This window comes from Gambusia affinis, linkage group LG06 (genome assembly GCF_019740435.1).
Source record: "Gambusia affinis linkage group LG06, SWU_Gaff_1.0, whole genome shotgun sequence".
NCBI classification, from domain to species: domain Eukaryota; kingdom Metazoa; phylum Chordata; class Actinopteri; order Cyprinodontiformes; family Poeciliidae; genus Gambusia; species Gambusia affinis.
Window position 1 is genome coordinate 31,159,947 of NC_057873.1, and position 16,613 is coordinate 31,176,559.

Sequence of the window (16,613 nt, forward strand, 5' to 3'; positions counted from 1 at the left end):
TTATTTTTGCTAATGTATTAATGTTACAGATCTGAAGTTATGTGAATGATAGATCTATTGTTATTTATTTATTAGTTTTTTGTGCTTGGACCCTCCTCCTTGTCAGTCAGCCTCCTGCTCTGATTAACAAGCGGATGCAGCAGCTGAGGTTGTTCTGATTGTTTGGTTAAGGAGTGAGGAGTGAAATAATTTCTCTACCGCCAACATCAAGTTTATTTTTTACATCTTTTGAAAGTCAACTCGGAGAATATTTCTGTTCTTTTTTTATACATAAATTAAGCTTATATTTTTCAACCAGAAAACTCTCCGCGAGTGGAGATGTTGAAATGCAATGCAAGATTTACAGTATTTAGAGGAACTTGAAATCCCATCAAACCTAATGCTGCTAGCATCCAAACTGCCTTATAAACTGCAAGAAAGATGGCGAACCACAGCTTATGAAATACAACAGAGAACTGGCAGAAGAGTCAGATTTAAACATCTTGTCGAGTTTGTGGAAAACCATGCTAACATGCTTTAGGATCCTTTGTTTGGAGACCTTCAAGACCAAATAACAACCAAAAAAAACATTCCCAAGAGGCAAAGGTGAGCTAAAGGCAATAAGAGGCAAAAATAGCAGCTTTGCAACATCAATATCTACAGAGAAAACAGGATGTGCTATAAAGCAATCAGTTTTGCCTCCACCACTTCCTGAAACAATACCCAGTCCCAAAATCCATCACTGTGGATTTTGTGAGGGAAAACACAACTTAACTGACTGTTTGCATTTTAAAACAGAGTCACATGATAGTAAAGTTGAATTTTTGAGAAGTCACAGATATTGCTTTGGTTGCCTACTAAAAGGTCATTTAAGCAAAAATTGTAAGAGGAGATTAATGTGTCAAGTTTGTCGAATGAGACATCCAACAGTACTTCATATTAAAAGTGCAAAAGTTTTAAAGCAGGACAGTCAAACTGAGACCGATGTGACTCCCATAAGCAGTGCTCTTGTTTCAGCAGGTGACACAACCAGGGCCAGGAGAGAATGTGCACTTCCAATTGTTCCCGTCCGAGTTAAGGTGGCAAAAGGGGACAAATATATTCAGACCTATGCTTTCCTTGACCCGGGCAGCACGGCAACATTTTGTACTGAAAGATTGATGAACCGACTAAGTTTGAAAGGACGTAAGACTGAGATACTTCTGCGAACAATCGGACAGGAAAAGTTTGGCTCCCTCATGCAAACTCTTTAGCCAGAAAAATTATCAAGAGCTGTGTATTCTGTAGACCAGGGGTCTCAAACTCCAGGCCTCGAGGGCCGCTGTCCTGCAACTTTTAGATGTGCCTCTGCTGCACCACACCTGAATAGAATAATTAAGGCTCTGGAGAACTGGTCTACACAAGGTGGAGGTAATTAAGCCATTTCATTCCAGTGTTTTGTACCTGTGACACATCTAAAAACTGCAGGACTGCGGCCCTCGAAGACTGGAGTTTGAGACCCCTGCTGTAGACGCATGCAGGCAAAACCTGGTGAACAGAAGATGTCAGACCTTCCTGAGGACCGTTTATTTCCTGACTTACCTCCTTTTAGTCACTTTGGCATTGATTGGTCCTATAGAAGTAAAAAGGGGACGAGCTCAGGTGAAACGATGGGGAGTCATAGTCACCTGTCTGGTGAGTCGAGCTGTCCACCTGGAGATGGCAAATTTCTTAACCACAGACTCGTGCATAAATGCTATACGCAGATTCATCTGCAGAAGAGGATCAGTGATGAGCATCAGAACAGACTGTGGGACAAACTCTGTGGGACAAAAAGAACAACAAGAAGCATTAAGAGAGCTAAATCATCAGAAAATCCAAAAGACTCTTTTAGTAGAGGGAATAAAATGGATTTTTAAGCCTCCTTTTGTGGCTCTCTACGGTGGAGTCTGGGAAAGACTAATACTTCTAATCAAAAAGACCCTCACATCTGTTCTAAAGGAACAAACACTGGACGATGAAACCCTGTCAACAGCGCTATGTGAAGTGGAAGCCATTCTAAATGACAGGCCAATTACTTCTGTGTCAAATGACCCCTATGACTTAGAACCTCTAACACCCAACCATTTACTCCAGCTGAAAGGAAAAGCAACCATACCACCAGGAGTCTTCGTAAAAACGGATCGATATTCAAGAAGATGGAGACAAGCGCAGTATATTGCAGATCTTTTCTGGAGATATTGGATAAGGGCGTATCTCCCACTCAGGCAAGAATGGAGCAAGTGGAACAGCAAAAAGAGGAACTTCAGCCCTGGAGATCTGGTTGTTATTGTGGATAACTTGGCACCAAGTAGTGCATGGACAATGGGCCGTGTTATGAAGACTTTTCCGGATGCCAAAGGATTTGTTAGAAGTGTTTTGATTAAAACCAAAGCCAATGCTATCCAGCGACCAATAGATGAGCTCTGTCTTTTAATGGAGGCAGCAGGATGAAATAAAAGGCTTTCTAATATTTACTATGGACTGCTTTAAGCATTAGGAATGTTAAGAGGCTCTAGATAACATTTACAGACAAAAAGACTATAATTAAATTTATGCAATGTTTTGCTAGATACTAGGCTCCTATGAATATTATTTTTGCAATTGTTACTTTGCTAAGGTTAACAATTAAGGGCCGGGATGTTGGATCCTATAAAGAATTAGATTAATTTATTTTTTCTAATGTATTAATGTTACAGATCTGAAGTTATGTGAATGATAGATCTATTGTTGTATTTCAACCAGAAAACTCTCCGCGAGTGCTTTTTGTTTTGGATGAGTCGGAAACCTCCTCCTGGAAACTACTCTGGCACTCTTTGATTTTTGGAGGCTTGTTAGCAAGCCAGAGTAGCCGTAACAGTGTGTATGAATGAGTGAATGACTGATTGTAGTGGGAAGTGCTTTGGAGACCTCAGACTTGATCAATCCTTTTTACAAATGCAGGCTATTTGTATAGCTGTGATTACATTACAGCCATTTACCATTAATCCCTTGACTCAAATTCCCAACATCCATCAAAAAAGAGACACCTTTTGTGTTAACTTTTTTCCTCTGGCCTCTTGCTAAGTTTAGGACTGATTTATTTATCAGTCTTTGCATTGTTTGGCTCCTGAAAATATTCCTTATTTCTCGCCTTTATTCCAGTTCCAAATCTCTTAAATCTTCCCTAATCGTGAAGAAATTCCTAAAAAAAATGTTTTTGCCATATTTTCTGGCATCTACCAAACAGAAATAATTGTTAACTAAGCCAAATCAAGAAGTGTTTGGTCTGATTTATCTTCAGACAGTGGAAAAAAAAGTATGTATCTTTTTATTCGGTGTGTGTAAATATCTTATTTCAACTGTATTTCAAGTGGAGGATCATGGCGACAACCAACACGTAAAAAAGTACGCTTTTAAGCCATTTAGTGTCCTTGTCCTCAAGAGTTACTCTGATCACTTTGCATGATTAACATCACCAGTGGGAACTGTCAAAATGATACAAATGACTTTCATTAGAAAAACTGAAACTTCACGGTTTTCAAAACTCTAAATTTGTTTGATTATCAAAACCTTCATTCATCCCCATTGACTAATTAACACATTCTGCAATGTTAAAGGTTAACCACATGGAGGCAGTGTAAATAAACTATCATAATCAAACTGACATTCTACATTTTACTATAGCTGAATATCATGCTTGTTTTTCTCCATCAAATCTTCAGGCAGTCTCATGTTTTACCATGTTGAGTCAATATGCTGAAACTGGTTGTTGTGTGTTTCAGACTCAGCAGGTGAAATGTCCCAGGCCAAGGTGGCCATGGACATCCTGTGTCTTCTGATGAAGGAGCAGTGGAGCTGGCTATGTTCAAAAAACATCCAGAGGACTGTCAGGCTGCTGTTTGGAACCCTCATTAACAGGTGATTACTCACTAGAATAGAATTGCTCAGAACATTTGGAGATACAAGTAATATAAAACCCCAACTGTAAAGGAGAGGTGAAGAAATTTTATCAGATCACCTCCCCTATGACATTACAGAATTAACATCAAGTAATTGTATATCATAGAATTATAATAATACAGAATCCGTAAGCCAGTGGTTCCCAAAGTGTGGGGTGCTAGGGGGGCGCAGTGCCAATGCAGGAGGGGCGCAGGAAGAATGAATGAAAAAAAAGAAAGAAAGAAACAGTGCCTGAATAAGCACAATGGACAGGGTTTTGACAGGGCTCTCTAAACGTTGTGACACTGGGTTGCTGTGTCACAACTGCAACCCAGATTTGAGAAGATCTGCAGCAACAAGCAGGATCAGCCAGCCACTAAAAAGATGGGAGGATTAAAGTAATTTTTGCACAACAAACCTTTATTTTAAGTTCCTTTCCTCACAGGGGGTTGTTCATGTTTTAAACTCATTTTGCACAAAGGCTTTCTTTAAATGTATTGATGATAGCAAAGTTGAATATTGTTACAAATAAAAAAAGAAACATGTTTAAAATAACACTGACAGCAAAGAATAATCTTTTACAGTATAGAACTAAAAAAAAAACAGTTACACAAGTGTTTCACTGTAAAGATGGTTTGAAATTTGTTTTGTTGCATCCTGAAGTGGGAAATAAAATTCAGTGGAGTTTGAAAATTAATTATGTGTATAGGTTTATGTCTGGTTGAACGATGTGTGTGCCCAGTTAATTTTTTTTTCTTCTTCTTTTTTGTGGGGGATTTTATTGTAATCCATTGGGGACCCAGAAAAAAATCTTTGGGAACCACTGCTATAAGCAGTCTTCTTATAGATGGCTTCTTATCTATAAGAAGCAATCAAAATCACGTTATTTCAAATGAACATTATTTTCACTGCTGGGACGCCGCAGCAAGATGGTGTAAGAGTGAGACTAAAAAAATTCCTATCTGCCTTTCTTCTGCAAGGGACGCAGATATTCTTAGCAGCAGAACTCTTGGATATAAAATTAAGTGCTTGTTGGAACTATGTTATTATAACTTATCAAAGCTAAATTTCAGTTTTACACTTACAGTGGTTGTACACTGGTCTCAATGGTGTGTAGATTTATAGCTTTAACTTGGATGATTTTTTTTGTATATAAAAATTGTAGATGATGTTTTAAAAGAAGATAATATGTATTGAAAATTGGGAGTATTACTGTGCTTAGTAAAGTATTTACATGTCCAAGTCGGATCCCAGCAGAGTAAAGATGGATCATTCTTATCTTAGGTAAATAATTATATTTCTATATAGCCAGTGCAGACATCAAGCAGTCCAGCTTTAACCTGACTGAACCATTACAGTGAAGAAATGATAACATGAAGCTAAACTGATGACTGCAACTGGAGAATGTTGGAATGTACATTAATTGACCAGGAATATTCTTTCTGACAAATCTTTCAAAAAGTCAAACCTTTTCAGAAATACGTTTTTTTTTTCTCCACTGAAAAATGTCCTTAATCTATAAGAAGCAATCAAATTTTTTTTACAATTACTGGTGAGAACAGGCATCAGTGTAGACATCCAGAATTTGATTTGGCTCCAACAGTAAGCCCTATCTTTACAACCTCATCCGGGAATGCTGCATTCTGTTGATCACGGAGACTTGGTTAAATCCAACCACACCGGACCCGGAGATCGAGCTAGCAGGCTACACAGCATACCGACAGGACCAATTAGTGAGCTCCGGTAAGAAAAGAGGAGGTGGACTATGGGTTTATGTAAATAAGAGCTGGTGTACGAACTAAGAGACCTGGCCATGGTCTCTTAGTTATTAGCCACTGTTCTCCAGGCGTGGCATTCATCACGTTAAACCCACGTGAGTTTAACGCCATTCTACTCACTGCGGTTTACATAGCACCGGATGCTAACGCCAGCTCTGCCGTGGGACTCCTGCATGATATTATCAGCAACAACCAGAACAAGTACCCTGAGGCTGTTCACATCGTTTCTGGGGACTTTAATCATGTTGATCTGAAATCAGTCCTCCCCAAATTCCATCAACACGTAAAGTGCACAACCAGGGGTGATAAAACTCTGGACAAGCTGTACACAAACATCAGACAAGCATACAGGGCTAAACCCTTAGCACACCTTGGCCAGTCTGATCACGTGTCCCTGCTACTGATCCCTGCTTACACCCCCCTCTGGAAACGTGTCCCCATCACAACCCGGACTGTCACCATCCGGCCTGAGGATGCCTCCCACCAACTTAATGACTGCTTCCAGAAAACTGACTGGGAGGTTTTTGCACATCAGGACCTGGAGAACCACTCCTCAGCAGTCTTGGACTACATCAGGTTCTGCATGGACAATGTCACCAGGAACAGACGCATTAGGATCTATCTGAATAGGAAACCCTGGATGACTAAGGAGGTCCGGGGCCTCTTGAAAGCCAAGAACGCTGCTTTCAGGTCAGGGGACAAAGCACTCTACAGTTCTGCCAGAGCCAACCTGAGAAGAGGCATCTGCCAAAGCCAAGGCATCATACAGAGGGAGAATAGAGAAGCAGCTCAGGAGCAACAACACCAGGCAGGGTGTCCAGCACATTACCAGCTACAGACCCAGCAACCAGCCTTGCACGGAGGGAACCAGTTCCTGCAGAGGAGATGAATATCTTCTTTGCCCGCTTTGAGGCGACACCTACCACAGCTCCATCACAGCTGCCTGTCCACAGCAGCTCTGCTCTCACAGTAGAGGAGTGTGAGGTGAGGCAGATGATGAGGAAGGTGAACCCAAGGAAGGCTGCGGGACCTGACGGTGTGTTGGGACGGGTGCTTAAGGACTGTGCAGACCAACTGGCTGGAATCTTCACAAAGATTTTTAACTAGTACCTGTCTCAAGCCACTGTCCCTCCTTGCCTAAAGTCCTCTACCATTGTCCCCCTGCCTAAAAGAACCAACATTAACACCCTGAACGACTACCGTCCAGTGGCACTCACACCAATCATCATGAAGTACTTCGAGAGCCCGGAGAGGAGTCACCTCCTCGCCTGCCTGCCTGCCTGCTTAGCTGGACCCTTTCCAATTTGCCTATAAAGCAAAGAGGTCCACAGAGGACTCTGTATCCACAGCACTTCATGCCGCTCTGACCCACTTAGAGAAGCAGGGGAGCTAAGTCAGAATGCTCTTTGTGGACTTCAGCTCAGCATTTAACACTATACTCCCCCAACGTCTGGTGTCCAAACTAGTAAACCTTGGGCTCCCATCAGCCACCTGCAGTTGGATCCTGGACTTCCTAACAGGTTGCTCCCAGAGGGTCAGACTGGGCTCCCACACCTCCACTGCTCTGAGCCTGAACACCGGATCGCCACAGGGTCGTGTGCTCAGCCCACTTCTCTACACCCTTTACCCTCATGACTGTGTCTCCAACCACCTCAGCAACAAGATCATAAAGTTTGCTGATGACACGACTGTTGTTGGTCTCATCTCAGACGGGAAGTGGGAGCTGGAGTACAGGGATGAGGTGAAGCGACTGTCAGAGTGGTGCAAAGTCAATAACCTACTCCTCAACATCTCCAAAACAAAGGAGCTGGTGATCGACTTCAGGAAGAACAAAACGGACACCCAGCCTCTCACCATCAGTGGGACCTGTGTGGAGAGGGTCCCAGTGTTCAGGTTTCTGGGCATGGAGTTGGAGGACAAACTAACCTGGAGCACCAACACCAATGAGCTGCTGAAGAAGGCACAGCGGAGACTGTACTTTCTGAGAATCCTCAAAAAGAACTGTCTCCCCTCAGACCTGCTGCAGGCCTTCTATCACTGCTCCATAGAGAGTGTGCTCACGTATAGTCTGTGTGTCTGGTACGGCAACAGCACGTCCTCGGACAAGAAGGCGCTCCAGAGGGATGTCAGGGCAGCAGAGAGAACCATAGGCTGCCCCCTCCCCACCATGGAACAGATTTACACTTCTAGGCTCTGCAAGAAAGTTCTGGAGATTTTAAATGACTCTTCACACCCTGGTCATGGTCTCTTCCAGCTGCTGCCATCAGGCAAAAGATACAGAGCAATAAAAACCAGGACAAATCGCCTAAAAAACTGTTTCTACCCGATGGCAATCATGGCGCTAAATTCAAAGGCATAAGAACTTCTGCTCTTGACACCACTCTGTTAAAAATGTAAATTCTGTTTACTCTGCGACTTCTCCAGGCGCTGCAACCATCTTCTGATGTCAATTTATTTCTCGTTGTGTGCTGTTTGTTTCTTTATCTTTTTATGTATGTATACGTATATTGTGTGTTGTGTATGTGTTTATAACCTGCACTTTAACTCGAGTCAAGCACGGTCTTAATCTGGTTGTAATCTGATGATGACAATGACAAATTAAACTTATCTTATCTCACAATCAACCTCTATAGTGGAGGTACTACTTTCATGTTAGCATCAAGCTAACCACCCATCTCTCATGAACTGACAATGAGATGTCTGCGGTCACTATATTCAATACTGCCAACCACCAGGAGGTGGCGCTGTTTCACACATACACCTGAACCCAAACTTGGAAGTAATGACAAGTGGAATTCTATACAATATTAACTATGTTACATTAGCAGCTAGTTCTCCACACTGAGCCTGCCATGAATGCTAAAGCTAGTTAGCATTCATAACAGGCAGCAGAAGTCTGCCTGTCATGAAGACAAGGCTTCATGACAGGGTTATTGATGGCAATAGGTAAACAATTTTCTCATGTTTCATGTGTTGTACTCTCTCTCTACTCTGATGTTTGACCACAGATAATCTGACCTGAGTTTAAGTCACATCTCTTCCCACTGCTTTCCAAGTAAACCTCAAGGGAGCTGGAGAGTTTTCAGCAAGGAATTCTGCAGCAAATAAATGATGGAAACATTTATGTTTTATGGGGCATCTGTGTGTGTAGACCCACTCAGGACAGTACAAAGAGACTCATGTTTCATAGTAGAGATTCCACAGAGAATGCTGTTTACAAGCAACAGAGGGGATGCAGGCTGACAGCAGTCATTAGTCAAAAAGAGTTTATATTGTAGTCAACACCATGAGCTTTTGCTGTGGTCCACATCCCAACAATACTGGGACATGTATCTCTCTGTATTTTGGTGGTAAAGAAATCTCCACTTTGTAAAATGAGAACCTTGCTCTCACCTCTTGTTTATAAGCCATTTATCTGGTGCTTTTACTGTAAGACATAGCAGTGCCTGTGGGGTTTGGCTCTGAGATCAACTTCCCTAAGCATTTGCCACAGATGGTTTTAGCACGTCCTCCCAGTATACTGAACGTGCAGACGGTATTCTCAGGATGCCGTGTGCTGTGACTTTATATTCTCTGAGGTGTCAACACCAGAGTATTGTATCCCCCTATCGAGTTTGAGAGCACTATTTTGAGAAGTGCTACCCACCGAGCATGAAAGGGCTTGTGCGTTTTGTTCACTCCATTGCAGTTAGACAGCAGCGTGTCATGCCCATGCCCCACAACTTAATGTTTACATTTGCACTTTAAACACAGAAAAATGGCTGCAAACAGATGCACAGTTGTACAGTAGTATATGTTTGACCCCAAGTCAGACTTAAAAGTAGAAGTGGAGCCTCCTGGACAGTGTTGGAGAAAGTACTAAAAAAATGTACTTAAGTAAAAGTACAAATATACAGACAAAAATGTACTCTAGTAAAAGTACCATCATTAACATTTTTACTTGAGTAAAAGAAAAAAGTACTGGCTTTTAAAAATACTTAAGTATTAAAAGTAAAAGTACTTCCTGAATGTATTATGTAATCTCTAATACAATATCATTAAGTGTATCTATCGTATTTAATTTTAATACATGAAATATGTGCCATTTTAATAAACAATGCCACAGATAAAGCATGTTTTTATTGTGTTTACTCTCTGTGACAGTTTAGATTTAGATGTATGATTATATGGATCATAATTTCAGGGATGGAAACATCTTGTCTCCTTCATAGAATGAACTTCACTTTTTTTGCCACTAATGGCATTTATTTTGAAAGAAATCCAACAGAAAAGGGATGGAGAGAAGGTGGATGAGGGAGAACATGTAACCAAGGAGCCACGTAGCAGTGTTGTAGTCAAGACCACCAAACAAGAGACCAAGTTAAGACCAATACCAGCACCCCGCCCTACATGACACAATAAAATGAAGTCCACCTATCAAAATTGCTTCTCAAATTGATTTGAAAAATCCACATTCCCATAAAAACACCTAGATATTAAATACTTAGAGCTGAAATAAATTTAACCAGTATCATTATCAATTCAAACTCTTCTTCATTCTGCTTTGCTTCCATCTCTGTGGCACAATCCGCAGTGGTTTCCTACCATCCCTAAAAGATACCGCCCTGGACGTTTGCCCACATCACCCATGTCAGAAACCACAACTGTCTGCTCCATTAAACATAGCAATTTAGGCAATGCCCCAATGGTAAACAACGCTCAACTATGAATACTGTCCAAGGTGCAATAAGCAAGAAGTGACCAAGTAGAAGGAGCACCGTGACTGTTCTCACCCTGTATGCCACCATCATAGGTTACGAACACAATCAAAGAGCAATGAGCATGCACTGCGTTCTTACGTTCTTGTTTTGTTTATTCGCCATGTAAATAAATCTATATATTTTTTAATTAAATAGAATAATAATAGCTACTGCAGTACCGGTATATGCAGAAGGTCACAAGAACAAAGAACGGCTCTCAGTGAGGCTTCAGTCCTATAGGACTTAGTAAAAATGCGTCCAGAAGAATTGGATCGTTCATCACTATCACTATATAGCAGACTTTGGTCACAGCATTGTATTCGACACCTCAGTCAACACTTCCACACAATAATTAAGCGCATGACTGACAACTTTTGTCATGCAGATGCACCATATGTACAGCTAGCTTTGCTAACATCACGTCCACACAGCTTACGTTTCTTTAAGCTTCCTTTCCAAGTGACGCTAAAAGTTGGACGAAGTCCCCACCGTCTGTGATAGTGAAATGCTGCTGATTTTACATGTCGCCAAATCTTATGGTTTATGTAGCGAAATTCTATTACTGACGATTAGACAGACATCATCTCCCACTTAGTGGTAACCACTGCGAATGTCTTGGACCTCTGCGTGCGAGTTAAAGGAGGAGGCGGTGGGTAACAACAGACGCACGTAATTAGTAGGTCACGTTAATGCTTGGATTTTACAGCGCCTTGTTAAGCTCCTGAACTTCACATTTTAACAAAAAAAAAAAGCGCAATGCGACTTAGATGTAACGACTAACGCAACGGTTTTGTAGAAATGTAGTGAAGTAGAAAGTACAGATACTTGCTGTAAAATGTAATGGAGTAAAAACCGAAAGTATCCATTATTAAATATACTTAAGTAAAGTACAGATACACAAAGATTTTACTTAAGTACAGTAACAAAGTACGTGTACTTTGTTACTTCACAACTCTGCTCCTGAACAACCGTCAAAGATCCACCTGCCATTTCTAAATGGTGAAGTCTTCCACATACTGGTGCGTAGTCAGTTAGTAACTTTGACTCTGCACACACTGTCCGCGGATGGTTTATGTTTCAAAGTTGAGCGTTCCAAATTTGCATGACAAATTCCTTCATTTCCCACAATCCTAATAGACACCAGCAGGTGTGATGAGACATTTTTGTTCGAGCTGCGTCTTTAAAATGATGTTCAAAATAGCAGGCATACAAAATAAAATTCACATTAAAAAAATATACAAAAATAATTTATGCAGTTGTGCTCTTAGCCCTGTTTGTGCTCTTAGCCCTGTTTCTCCTGTACCAGGGCAGCCACCGTACATCGGTTAGTGGGGCACAGAGTCGCTGTCTGGCTTCTGTTTGCACAGATTCTCAATATTATCTGCTTGGCGTCATGTACTAAAGTACTACAGTTCAATATTAACACTGTTTTTTGCAGAGCAGTTTCCTGTGTGACACAGAATGTGGTAAAAATGTACCTTTGCATGGACTTGTCTGGTAAACAACAACTTTAAGCCCATTTTGAGAATCTGTGGACCTCCTTGGAGAGAAGCATGTGGAGTTCTTAAGAACCAACGAGACACTTGTCTGTTCCAGCAGCCATTGTGCAGCATACAATGCAGCTTACCAAATGTGCTGGAAGCGTGCTTGGCATGTTAGATGAGGGGTTGTGCTCAGCTGCGGTTCCTAGGTAACAGGGCAGTGTCCGCTGATTTTGGCTTAATAATTAGGAAGTGAAATTTCTACATAGTATGAAACATTGACTTATTGCCAGAATACATATGGGTGTTTTTTTAAAAGGCTGTTTTCTCCCTGATAGTCCAGTAGACCATGTTCAATTGGAGTCCAAAATTGTAACATTTGCTACCTTTTCGGCTGGTGCATTTCTCTTTCATACTGTGTGTAATGAACCAAAGAAATGGGGAATGTTGCACCAAGAACCACTGACGGAAACAACACAAAAACCTCTGAAGAAGAAACTGAGCCAACTTCCTTTTTGAAATCTAAACAATATGGACTGACTTTTTCTGGAGTTGCCCATGGTGAGAGGCGTCGGGCAGGAGTGGGCATACTTGTTGAGGCCCATCTCAGTGCCTGTATGTTGGGGTTTACCCCGGTGAACGAGAGGGTAGCCTCCCTCCGCCTGCGGGTGGGAGGACAGATCCTGACGGCTTTTGTGTTTACGGGCCGAACAACAATTCAGATTACCCACCCTTCTTGGAGTCCTTAGAGGCATGTGGCTTGGGTGGTTGCTGAGGCAGAAACTCGAGTATGGGAGGAGTTTGGAGAGGCCATGGAGAAAGACTTCCACATGGCTTAGAGGCAATTCTGGTCTGCCATCCGGCATCTCAGGAGGTTAGGGGAAGCAGTACAGCACCAACACTGTTTATAGTGGGGATGGTGACCTCAAATCAAGATGTTGTGGGCCAGTGGGCAGAATACTTCCAAGACCTCTTCAATCCCATCAACATGCCTTCCATTGAGGAAGCTGAGCCTGAGGACTCTGGGTTGGGCTCTCCAATCTCTGGTGTCGAGGTTGCCAAGGTGGTTAAAAAGCTCCTCGGTAGTAGGGCCCTGGGGATGGATGAGGTCCACCTGGAGTTCCTTAAGGCTCTGGATATTGTAGGGTTGTATTGGTTGATGCAACTCTGCAATATCGTATGGACATCGGGGGCAGTTCCCTGGATTGGCAGACTGGGGTGGTGGTCTCCCACACACTGGAGGGTGTGCTCCAATTACAGGGGAGTCACACTTTTAAGCCTCCCTGGCAAGGTCTATTCAGGGGTTCTGGAGAGGAGGGTTCGTCGGATAGTCGAACCTTGGATTCAAGAAGAGCAGTGTGGTTTTTGTCCGATGTCATCACCCTCAGCACAGGCTCCCCTCAGGGCTGCGTCCTGAGCCCTCTGCTGTTCACTTGGCTCGTGCGTCGATGAAGAACGCAGCTAGCTGCGAGAACTGATGTGATTTGCAGGACACATTAGTGTTGCTGGCAAACCTTCAAGAGGTTCGCCACCAATCACATCTTGAAGTTCGCGGACGACACAACGGTGGTGGGCCTCATCAGAGATGACAACGACCTGGACTACAGAGAGGAGGTGGAGCAGCTGGTGGACTGGTGCAGAGACAACAGCCTGATCCTGAACGTTGACAAGACGAAGGAGATGATCGTTGACTTCAGGAAGAACCGGCCCAGCCACGCTCCAATGCTCATCAACAGCTCGGCTGTGGAGGTGGTCAGCAGCACCAAATTCCTGGGGGTGCACATCACAAACAACCTCACCTGGACTGTGAACACCACGTCTTTGATCAAGAGGGCACAGAAACACTTGTATTTCCATCTATGGTCATGAAGAAGAGCACACCTGCCCCCGCCCATCCTCTAGACATTCTACAGAAGCACCATAGAGAGCATTCTGCCTCTCTGTGTGGTGTGGAGGCTGCAGTGCCTCCGACTGGAAGAACGTGAGGAGAGTGGTGTGGACAGCAGAGAGGATCATCGGGGCCTCCCTTCCCTCCATTCAGGGCATTTCATCCCAGCGCTGTGTGTCCCGAGGCCGAAACATCGTCAGTGACCCCTCACACCCCCACCATGGACTGTTCTCCCTGCTGCCCTCTGGAAAGAGGTTCCGCAACATCCGGTGCAGGTCCACCAGGTTCCGAAACAGCTTTTTCCCACGTGCCATCAGACTGCTGAACTCTTAACTGGACTGCACTCAAAAACTGGTCTCCACTTCATACCTTGCACATGTACATAGCTAAATTACTTCTATTTTACTGTCATTCCTGCACTTTATATTTTATATTTATATTTTATATTGTATTTTATTTTATTCTGGAGTAACCACATAACATTGGAACCTCAAAACATTGTTCTGAGCCGTATGCAACGAAATTTCGTTCTGTATACACCCTGTGCATGCAAAATGATAATAAAGTCAGTCTAAGTCTAAGGGAGATCGACAAGCGGATTGGTGCAGTGTCTGCCGTCAAACGGGCGCTGTACCGGTCCGTCATGGTGAAGAGAGAGCTGAGCCAAAAAGTGAAGCTCTCGATTTACCGGTCGATCTACCTTCCCACCCTCATCTATGGTCATGAGCTTTGGGTCATGACCGAAAGAACGAGATTGTGGATACAAGCGGCCGAAATGGGTTTTCTCCGTAGGGTTTCTGGCCTCTCTTTTAGAGATAGGATGAGAAGTTTGGTCATCCGGGAGGAACTCAGAGTAGAGCCGCTGCTCCTCCACGTCAAGAGGAGCCAGTTGAGGTGGCTCGGGCATCTGCCACCTGGACGCCTCCATGGTGAGGTGTTCTGGGCACATCCCGCTGGGAGGAGGCCCCGGCGTAAGACCCTGGACACCCAAAACCTGGAGGGACTATGTCTCTCAGCTGGCCTGGGAACGCCTCAGGATTCCCCCGGAGGAGTTCGAACAAGTGGGTGGGGAGAGGGAAGTTTTGCCTCCCTTCTAAAGCTGCTACCCACGCGACCCGACCCCGGATAAGCGGGAGAAGATGGATGGATGGATGAATGGATAGAGTGGCATCAGATTTTGTTGGTTGTAAGATTTCTCTTTTGTGAAAAAGACCACAAGGCATTTCTCCTAATAGTGTTGGCTTTATGTTTGTTTTGGTTGTATTTACCCAGAATACCCTGTTCTGTAGTCCGCTTCCTCCTTTTGGAGTGGTCTCTGCAATCGATTTTCAGCCCAAAAACTGATTGCTGTCTTTGGGCTGATTACAGTTCTTTAAAAAAACCTGAATTGCCGAATCTGATTTTGGTTGATAGAATTTTTTACATTTTTTTTACCTCTCCGGGGGGGTCTTTTGTGGGCTCTAGTGTACCTTATATGAAAGTAGGCTGACAGGAAAAGGGGAAGAAGACGGGGAAAGACATATGGCAAATATTACTGGGCCCGGGAGTCGAACATGCGACAGCCGCGTCGAGGACTCAAGAACTCCAAACGTGGGTCGCACTGTTGTCCTACTCCACCACAGCACCGATAGAAATCTTTTGTCTGAAATGTTGCAAAATATGGCAAGAAAGTTGCTAAATTGGCAACAAACGTGCAGACAGAAGCTGGTGAATGGGTCTGTCAGTCAACCCTCTGTCACAGCAGAGCAAAAGAGAACAGTGGCTGAGTTTTAGACCTTTGCCAGTGGATAGGTCGGCTTTACTTTTACATATTATTTGATCACAAATCTCTTAAAATTTAGGAAATCGAGGCCGATTTATCAATGCACCCTTATTCACATACGTATTAGTTCACACCATAGTTTACTTCAGCTAAGTATTGCGATACGTTATAGCGTCCGCCATATGGAAAGTGGCTTATCTACCATCAAGCTAATACAAGTACATGGACTGAACTTTGTAAAGTGCCGTTCTGCAAAGTATTTTAAGTTAATGAATGTCACTGACACTATCTCTCACTCATTATTATATTTAGGAATGAAAAAAAGAACTAAGGACAATGTTTCGAACTTTCTGATGTGATCATTTAATTGTTTTGGGGCACAATAATTATATTTTCACAATTCCATAATTCAATGTGCATTTGCTATTTCAAGATATGAATAAAAAACCCATAATTTTATTTACATTTTTTGGCATTTAATTGTGAAGACGAACTTTGATAATAGTTGTCAAACTTTAGCTACATATTTTTACTTAAAAAGTGTTTATTACAGTGTAATATGTCAGCTGTGCTATAGACAACAGTGTGAATGAAATCTAACAGACTAAAATATTTTTAATTCTTTGCGTATTATATCCTATGTCATTATATCCTAATACTTCAAGTTAAATATTTCACTTAAAGTACACTAAAGGTTTAAGAAAAAAATGTGCAGTACATTGCAAATGTATTTATATTAAACTGGCAACAAAGAGCACAGGCAGAGGTTCAGTCTGCTGGTCAAACTGGGTGCAGTTCGGTGACTGGGCCTTCTGAGACATCTGGCTAGCCACAGGTTAGAGGAATGGTCAAAATGATCTAACAGTGTAATAGAAAATACATCCCTGATTCATTCACATTCAGGGAAAAAAAAACCATATCTTCACCATATGGGGTTATTGACTTAGAATCTAAACACAGACATTGTGGAGATGAACTGCAAAACAGAAGTCTGAAGAAAATCAGCTCCAGCTCTCATTTTTATGGACCTTTCCTGAGGAAATTCCC

At 42.7% G+C, this 16,613-nt stretch overlaps 1 protein-coding gene across 6 annotated transcripts in view; it reads left to right on the plus strand.

Moving 5' to 3' along the window:
* The window catches only part of snx19b (sorting nexin 19b), a 58,273-nt gene that overhangs the window by 23,731 nt on the left and 17,929 nt on the right, over positions 1 to 16,613 (plus strand). For all 6 annotated transcript variants that reach the window (XM_044119512.1, XM_044119509.1, XM_044119510.1 and 3 more), the window contains one exon: positions 3,762 to 3,897. In XM_044119512.1, the coding sequence (XP_043975447.1) occupies positions 3,762 to 3,897 (136 nt within the window). The remainder of the gene's footprint in view (positions 1 to 3,761; positions 3,898 to 16,613) is intronic.